Source organism: Daktulosphaira vitifoliae, unplaced genomic scaffold (genome assembly GCF_025091365.1).
Source record: "Daktulosphaira vitifoliae isolate Bord-2020 unplaced genomic scaffold, ASM2509136v1 Scaffold_4, whole genome shotgun sequence".
Classification (NCBI taxonomy): domain Eukaryota; kingdom Metazoa; phylum Arthropoda; class Insecta; order Hemiptera; family Phylloxeridae; genus Daktulosphaira; species Daktulosphaira vitifoliae.
In genome coordinates this window covers 31650963-31660138 of record NW_026099575.1, presented here as the reverse complement: position 1 = coordinate 31660138, position 9176 = coordinate 31650963, and the positions used below count along the sequence as shown (strand labels likewise).

The 9176-nt window shown below is 26.0% G+C and overlaps 1 protein-coding gene across 4 annotated transcripts in view; it reads left to right on the top strand.

Annotated features, from left to right (window-relative positions):
* The window catches only part of LOC126903820 (peroxidase-like), a 40135-nt gene that overhangs the window by 28480 nt on the left and 2479 nt on the right, over positions 1-9176 (top strand). Inside the window, exons 1-8 of one of the 4 annotated variants that reach the window (XM_050682320.1) lie at positions 4916-5078; positions 5158-5317; positions 5486-5688; positions 5741-5914; positions 6951-7129; positions 7303-7501; positions 7893-8090; positions 8785-8932. The exons of the other annotated variants lie outside the window; for them this stretch is intronic. Of the exons in view, the coding sequence (XP_050538277.1) occupies positions 5000-5078; positions 5158-5317; positions 5486-5688; positions 5741-5914; positions 6951-7129; positions 7303-7501; positions 7893-8090; positions 8785-8932 (1340 nt within the window). The 5' untranslated portion in view covers positions 4916-4999. Of the gene's footprint in view, positions 1-4915; positions 5079-5157; positions 5318-5485; positions 5689-5740; positions 5915-6950; positions 7130-7302; positions 7502-7892; positions 8091-8784; positions 8933-9176 lie in introns of those variants that run through there. 4 annotated transcript variants of the gene reach the window in all.

Sequence of the window (9176 nt, the reverse complement as noted above, 5' to 3'; positions counted from 1 at the left end):
GCTGAGAAGGTATTAGTTTTACTATGATGTGTTTTTTATTATTATTTTTTTTTTTGTGTGTCTGTTACCACATTTCTCAACTCTCATCGAACCGATTTCTTTCAACGATACGTCAAAAGATCACAAATGGTATCTAGTCAAAGATATTACCCTCAAAAATTAAAAAAAATTTCCCTCTTTTCCCGTAAATGAGGGAAACCTCCAAAAAATTACAAATTTTTAAATCGCTCATTTTCGAAATGTTTTCAATATTAGCTTCGATGCGAAGCTGAGAAGGTATTAGTTTTACTATGATGTGTTTTTTATTATAATTTTTTTTTTTGTGTGTGTCTGCTACCACATTTCTCAACACTCATCGAACCGATTTCTTTCGATGATACGTCAAAAGATCACAAATCGTATCTAGTCGAAGACATTACCCTCAAAAATTGAAAAAAATTCCCTCGTTCCCCGTAAATGGGGGAAACCTCCGAAAAAATTACAAATTTAAAAATGGCTAATTTTCGAAATTTTTTCAATTTTTTTTACTAAAAACTGCCGTAACTTTTTTAAAAATAAACATATCAATATAATTCTTTTTTTTATAGATGCATGATGTCATTACCTATCATTATCAAAATTTTTTTATGAGAGATAATATTAAATATTATGAAAAAGGAATATAAATTTTATATTCCTTTTTCAATCGACATACTTTATCTTAATCAGGATATAAATAAGGAAATAGCAGATCATGTAGCTTTAGGAATAATCCACCAATTTTTTAAAATTAAACACTATCTAAAGATTTGCATCGAAGCCTTTTTTTTTATAGTGATTTTAATCACTGTCAGATATCATTATACTTGATCCATCTATGCCACGTCACCACTGTGCTGCGACCCCTCTGTGCTGGGTTATTTATTAAAGCTCTGTCATAGCTGAAAATAATTTTTCTTATTTTAAAAAATAAAATTTTAACTTTTACAGAATAAAACATTATTATCTTCATCACTATTAGTGATGAATAGGGACTTCTTTTTTGGACTCAATAATTTCATTTCATTTTTCAAATTGAGTTTCAACTAGTTATTACTGTATAATTCTGAAGTTTCTTTTTTTAATTTATGTCATACATTACTTTGTTCGTTATTTGTTAAAAATAGAAATAACAACAATGTTTTAATAATTATTACAATTTTATTGATATTGGCTCCAACAAAATTAAATAACTTTAATTGGGAATAATTAATTGTAAATTCAAAATTACCTATATGTTTTTTATGAACTATTTTCAAAAATGCACTAAAAAATAAGTAACAAATACATCCATGTTAGTGAAATAAAAATAAAACTAGTATACATACACGATAAACATCTAAAAACGCTTAAATATTACTCATGCATTATGGGGTAGTGTCATAATATATACTCGTCACTATCAAAATATTAAATAACAATAAGCTGCTCTGTTAGTGTTCACAATAATGGTTTTTCATTTAAACTTTTAATTTATGATAATCAACATTTTAATTTATAAATTATATTTATATTCTTAGAATAACATAATTTTTGACCTGACACAACCTCATTATTTGCCTCTTACGACTGGCAGAGGGGCCGTAGAAGTATCCTTATTCCCTATCCACAAGGAAAACCTTTGTTTATATTCATAATTAAAAAAAAAAAATTTAATTCAAAAATTTTTAATGAACTTTTTCTAGTTATTTACCTATTGGTTTTTACCGATCAATTGACTACGTTAGACCCGAGCATAGTGATTCTTGAGGGCACAGACGGCAATCGCCATAACCCATCCTCTTAATCCGCCCCTGTATAAGACTGTCAAAATAATTTTTTTTTCATAGTAACATGCATATTAAAATTGCTTAAAAAATAGAAAACTGTTCAATTTAAAAAAATATAAATTGTAACTTTTATATCAATACTTCGAAAATTATTAACATTTTTATACTACACTGAAAAAAAAAATGCGTGTATTTAATCAAAATATTAATTGAATCGATAAATTTATTCATTACAATATTTTCAATGATCGTATTTATTAAGACATTTAACAGTTTTTCATTGACTGTGAATAACGAACGAGTTCGTTTTGTTAGTATTAAAGAACGGGATTTATTAATATAAAAAGCAGAATAATAGGTATAATGTATGGGTTGATTATATAATATCATTAATTAATATTACGAACTATTTCCACTGTTTTCATATAAAAAATAATATAAAAATAATCTGCCGACAACGATTTAATGAGTTTTAATAATCGCTAAAAGTTGTCGGAATTAAACCCTAACCTACCTACCACAGTTTAAACAGAGAAGCGTCATCTAATTGACCAAGCCTATACAGGGTTGCTTTGTTGTGCAATATTTATACGTTTAAACACAACATTTAACTTAGCTTCATTCTCATAAAATTTATAAAAATGTAAAAATATGTCATCATTTCGCTTCTCTAGTGTAATAACGACTTTTTGCAAATTTTTTATTTATTAACATAAATACAACAAATAGGCTTGATCATAGGTACTACTAGATAAAAATCTCACGGGGTGCTAAAAATATGTATGACTCACAGACCGTGTAGTGTTTCACATACATACCTCCCTTACTAGTATTGTTAATATCGTTTACATAGATATGTTCAATAAACAAATTAATTATAATTAATATACAAAACAATACAATTATTATTATAAAATCAACAATCAATATCGTTATCTGCATACGTATATAATGAAATAAAAAGTTACAAAATCAATATTTGTACGAACAAACCAAGAAATTTGTTCTAATTTTTTAGGGGATGCTTAAGTCCCATTAGTTCAGCGGCATATATATATATATATAGGCACTATAAAAAATTGCCTATAGTGGCAATTTTTGAAGCCCGACAAATTTTTATGACTGGTAAATTTATAAAAACTGATTTTTATAAAATCGTTTTCGTTTATTGTGTACTTATAATATGTATATTAATAGTTACAAGCAAAGTTAAATCTATTTTCAATTTCTCGGTAACAATGTCGTAAAAAATGGTTTATTTTTCAAGTATAAGAGTAGTTTTTTGTGGACTTTTTCGTATATGTCAAACATCTTTAGAAACACAACTTTTAACTGATGGATTTAGTAATAGGAAAAATTCTATTAGCCGCTTTAGTTACCATTAAAATAATATATAGCATAGAAATGTTATTATTACCTAAAAAATAGAAGTTATGTGTTAAAGCATATTGATACTACATTAATTAAACAATTAGATTATGAGATAGAATATTGGAGAAATGTATTACAAAGAGTATTTAAAACTATTTAAGTCGCTAGCTTTCCGTAGACTTCTTTTCGGAAGCATTATTCGTATTTTGGTAACTCAATTTTATAATTACTAATTATATATTATGTATTACATATGTGTTATTCTATCATTTATGTATTCTTTTTGTCTTCAATCACGTATTAATTATGTTATTAATGTAATACATTAAAAATAATGCTTATTTTATGGTTTAATAATAAACAAAGATATACTTGAAAAATATTTTTAAATACTTATTTTTTGAGGGGAAATTAATAGTGTTATAACGAAAATAGAGGAAATTGTGCCTCCCTCTGTAACGTTTAGAAGGGCAGAAAATTTTGAAATACCTAAAATATGTGGAAATATTGATACATTAAAATATATTAGCGAGAAATATATGAATACGCCGCTGCCCTAGCACACTCTTAGTTCTACCTATGGATTTGACTTAAAATTGACTAAATTCTTTTACATTTTAGAAATTCCATTTACGACTATTCCTTGAGGCCCAAATAATACAAAATACATAAAGTGAGTCAAATAAATATTCGGATATCGTCTAGAAAAAAAATTTTCCTGTTAAATTGTAGTCTAAATACTTTTAAGTATAGTTTAAACACTTGTTCAAACATTTTTTCTAATGGTGTTATTCAGAAGAAAATTAATCTTCTAAACAATGTTTGAATATTTACTTAACTCACTGTAATTAAAATTGTAAATTAATATTTCTGAAAAATGATGAAATTTGCTAATAAACATAATATTTTTATCATATAACTATATTATAGTTTTATATTAGCATTACATTGTTCTAACGACTGACTATATTTTATTAATTTGATAATTTTATTATTATCATAAAAGTATTATAAAAATATGTTTAATGTATAATATATATAATATATTTTACATATATTTACCATACGTACGTTATCTTAGGAGAAAAAGATTAGAAATAACAATTTATAAGCAAAAAAAAAATTGAAAAGTATTATTTTTTACGGTCTTGTAATTATTTGATATTTTCTACATTTCTAAAAATGAGAGGGTTTTTTTCAATTTTTTTTTTTGACGATATGTTTAACTAATTTTAAATAAGGTTTTTTTGACATATCATCATTATAATTAACCATAATTCTCAGCCGGTGAGGCTAAGAATTTTCATGGACACACATAAAAAAAAATCACATAGCCAATACCTCCTCAGCTTTACATCGAAGCTAAAAAAAACTATATTACACTTATTTATTTTGAGTAGTGAATAATTATGAAGAAAAATCTTCCTAATACTATGGTGAATAAAAGCAGAAAAGAACTAAATTGCGAATAATTATAATAGTTTATATTACAAAAAGCATATTATATTCTAAACACGTGTAAAATTAATGCTGTAATGAGAAGTTTAAAATTTGATAAACGAACTTGAATATTTCACCATAAAAAATGTTACTAATGAAATTCTTTACTATACAATTTATTCCCTTTGCATAATTATTCAAATGTTCATTTTCAAGTCAAACTGTTAATTGGTGCATAGATATGGTAATTTTTTGTGATAACATTGTTTTAAATACTAATAAAAGCTTATAAGGAATAATAATTAATCCAAATTGAGTCAACTTACTTTATAAAAATGTAATTGTTTTTTATTAACAAAGTCTAAGTCGAGTTCAACAATTTACGCAGCAGATGTCCAATCATGTCAAAATCAATAGTGATAATATTTTCTTTTATAATTGTTGGCTCAGTATGTCATCAAAACAATATCGCCAATAACGGTAATTTAGAAGATACAAAATAGCAATCATATTCTATAAATAAATCTGTTAAACGTAAAATATGTAATATTAATTTCAGATGAACTTTTGGAATCTAACAGCAAGTTAAATGTACTAAATAAGAAACTTTCAAAAATCCCCACGCGTGTTAATGGAAACAATACAAATTTATACAAATGCGCAGATTCCTATGATATTTCAAGACAAAAAGCAAATGATCCCAATCCACAAAGAATCCCGTAAAAAAATTTATTATACCACCTGTGTTTCCTTTAAAATTTATCTACTTACTTGCTTAAGGCTTAAATTTAAATTAATTAAACATCAAAAATGTAGTGCATCAGGATTAAAGTTTTTATTTAAAAAAAACTTATTGCACTCACATTGATTTCTCGATATTTTTTCAGCGGTCTTGACAATGGATCCCATACTATAGGTATGTTATCACCAAGAGATATTGATTTAAGTGACCGATGTTTCCCTCGACCGCAATGCAATCCAAATGCTCTATTTAGAACTGCAGACGGCAGTTGTAATAACTTGCTGTTTCCCACCTGGGGGAAAACCAACGTTGCTAATACTAGAATCATCCAAGCTGACTACTCAGATGGTAAATAAAAAAACCAAATTTTATAATCCCTAATTAATTCATTTTAAACCAGGCGTAAATCAACCAAGAAAGACCGTGTCAGGCGTAGAGCTACCGAACCCAAGAAAAATACGAACAGCCATTTTTCCGGACAAAAACCAGCCATCACCAGATCACACTGTATACGTGACACAATACGGGCAAGTTATTGCTCATGATACAGAATTTGCTGTAAAAAAAAAAACAAGTAAGTATTAAAGTTATTAAAATAAATTATTTTTATTTTTTTGAGAAGTATGCATCAAGCCCTTCAGCTCTCATAGCAAACGAGTATACGACTCGTAAAAAGTAACAACTACTCTACAATTTTTTCGTAAAAATTATAATACTATTTTATTTCATTGTTAAAATGAATATTTATTCAAATATTATACTTATATATCATAACATTTATAATCACAATATTAATAAGAAAATAGAAGTTCCTAACTTTTGGTTTAAAAAAGTTTTGCTTTTGGAATAATCTATTAATTTCTTAAAACTAAACACCATCTACAAATTTGCATTTAAATATTTCTTATGATTGTAAGTTTAGTTAGTGTCAGATATCTTTTATATTTGTCCAAACTATGCCACGACCTCACTATGCTATCGTTATTAATTATTAGTTTTCTGTATATTTAATTTTATGTAGTACAATTAATATGGTTATAGTTTTTTTTAATTGACAACATATGTATTTAACTTTTAAAATAAAAGATGATCTAATTACTATAATGACTCGATAACAACTTTTGGACTAATATTTTGGAACTTATTATTATTTAAAAATATTTATTGGAGGTTAAATGCGGATGTTGCTATTTTTATCGATAGACGGCCGCACTCCTATAACTATACACAAAAATGTAAAAATTATTTTATAACAGATAAATGAAGATACATATGTAACAAAAAATATTCAGTGACTTGCGTTAAAAGAATCACTTATGCATATTTAAGTGTCAATAAATTCTCGAATACAACTGAGTTCCATCATCACTTTTTTATTAAAACAATTAAACATTTTTTAAATTTTTACATAAATCTACAATATTTTAGTGTTCTATAACTTATTACTGATATTAAGTCAAATTAGGATAAAACATTAAAAATCCTTTAAAACTTTACGATCACATATTGACAATTATTATAGATTTTCTATGGTTGAGTGTAACTAAAAACAGAATATTTAATTAATATTATTATTTTTTACAATTCAAATTATTATTATTTTCGTTAAGGTACTGGAAAAAAACCTCATTGTTGTAATCTTGACGGATCATTTCCCGAGAACTTACCTGCAGAATGTATATCAGTTTTTGTGCCAGAAAATGATTCAGAGATGAAAAAAAGATGTATACCAATCACTAGAACGAAAGATACATTAGATATAGGCTGTGATATTAAACCTGCGCGCCAAGTAAGAAAAAATTGTAAAGAAAAAAAATATATCTGTATAATGTATTAATAAATAAATTATTATAATGAAATTATAAATTCTATAAGACACAAATTATTTTTACAAAAATATATTTTATTTAGTTATTAATAATCAATGATCAAAGTTATTTTAATATATATTTTTTTTTCTAGATTATCGGAGTCACTAGTTTTCTTGATTTATCATTATTATACGGTTCAAATGATGAAACGGCTCAATCGTTAAGAACCTTTAATGGTGGCAAGCTAAAGTATCAGTTAGGTCCTAATGGTAAAATGTTCTTAAGCAATGTTGAAAACCCAATGAAGTCATGTAATGGTCAAGTCGAAAAGCCAATTTGCTATACTGCTGGTAAGTAATTCGCAAGTATAATTTAATGCAGCAGTTAGCATGATCTGATGAAAGTAACATAAAACACAATCCATGCTAAATCAAGTAGAGTCGTAATTCATTTAGATTTCCAAAAAAAATATTTGAATGCTTAAAACCAAATACGCTGCACACAGACCAATTTTAAGATTAATTATATTAATGTAACTGAGTAACTGCTACAAATTATAAATATATACAGTTAATTACATGATTTGTCAATAAAACTTTCAGAAAATTTTCTTTAGGATTTTGATAAAAATGATAATAGGGTGTATTACCAACCCCGAAATAATTATCATTGTTTTTAATATTCCTAAAACTCATTGTTATCTTTTGATAATAATAATTTGTAATTCCATTACGAAACTAGGAGATACACGAGTAAATCAACATCCCGGAATTGCTGTTCCTACTATATCTTTTTTGAGATTACATAACATTATTTGCGAAGAGCTTAAGACTATAAACCCACAATGGGATGATGAACGGTTATATCAAGAAGCTAGAAAAATGCTTATCGGCATGTATCAACACGTCACCTACAACGAATATGTTCCAATACTTTTAGGTAATATAGTACGCTTTATCTCATTAATACATACAACAATTGACAGAGCATAACTACATCTAGGTGAAAGAAGAATTTCCTATGTACCTTGGCAATTATGGGACCCCGCTTTCAAATTTATTAATCTCCCCCATTTATAGTATTGCTTCTGAGGCCACCAAAAATATTTTCCAAATAATCCCAATAAACGTAGTTACGCTACTGAAAATTGCTATAAAAATGTATATGACAACATAATGAGGGTGTAAAACTTATAAAAAATGCAATATTAAAAAAAAAATACAATTACTCCGAAATGTTGAGATTTTCCAATATTTTTTAATTATATAATTGGCATATAAGAATCATTATTAATATATCAAAATAGTTTTTATTAGTTGGTTCAATAACTATATCTTTAAGTTAAATACAAAAATAGTTATTGTACAAAAATCAACTTTTTTATTTATAATTATTTTACTCAATCTCAGATACGTGTAAACCTTATTATATCAGTGTCACATTCTGCGCATGGTTTAAATTAAGATAAATTCAGGGGATACCAATAAAAACATTTGAAAATCGTTGTTTTTGATCAATTTAATGTATTAAATTCAATTTTGAAATCATTAATAATGATAGAAGCCTTTATAATCAATGATTCAATGCCTTTAAAATTATTTTATGAATTAAAATATAAATAAACTTTGTTTAGGTTCGGATTTTGCCAAGCTTAACGAGCTATTACCTCTTAAGAAAGGGTATGACAATCGATACGATCAGTTTTTAAATCCTACAACATTCTCTAGTTTTACAGCAACAGCTTTTCGTGCTCCTCATAGCTATATTCAAGGAACAATTAAGTTAGTCAATTAGTTAAATTCTGAAATGACCGAATTAAAATTGTTAAGTCTAAGAAGTAAAAAATTTTATAAATATGAAATTTCATATTTTACATTTGTATACGTTAAAATTCTAATTTTGTAGAGTTTATAATGACTATAAAATTACAAATTTAATGTTTGATCAATAAAACTTTCAACATTGATTTACTAGAGTATCGTAAAATTGAATTTACACATTTTTAGACTTGACATTTTTAACCAA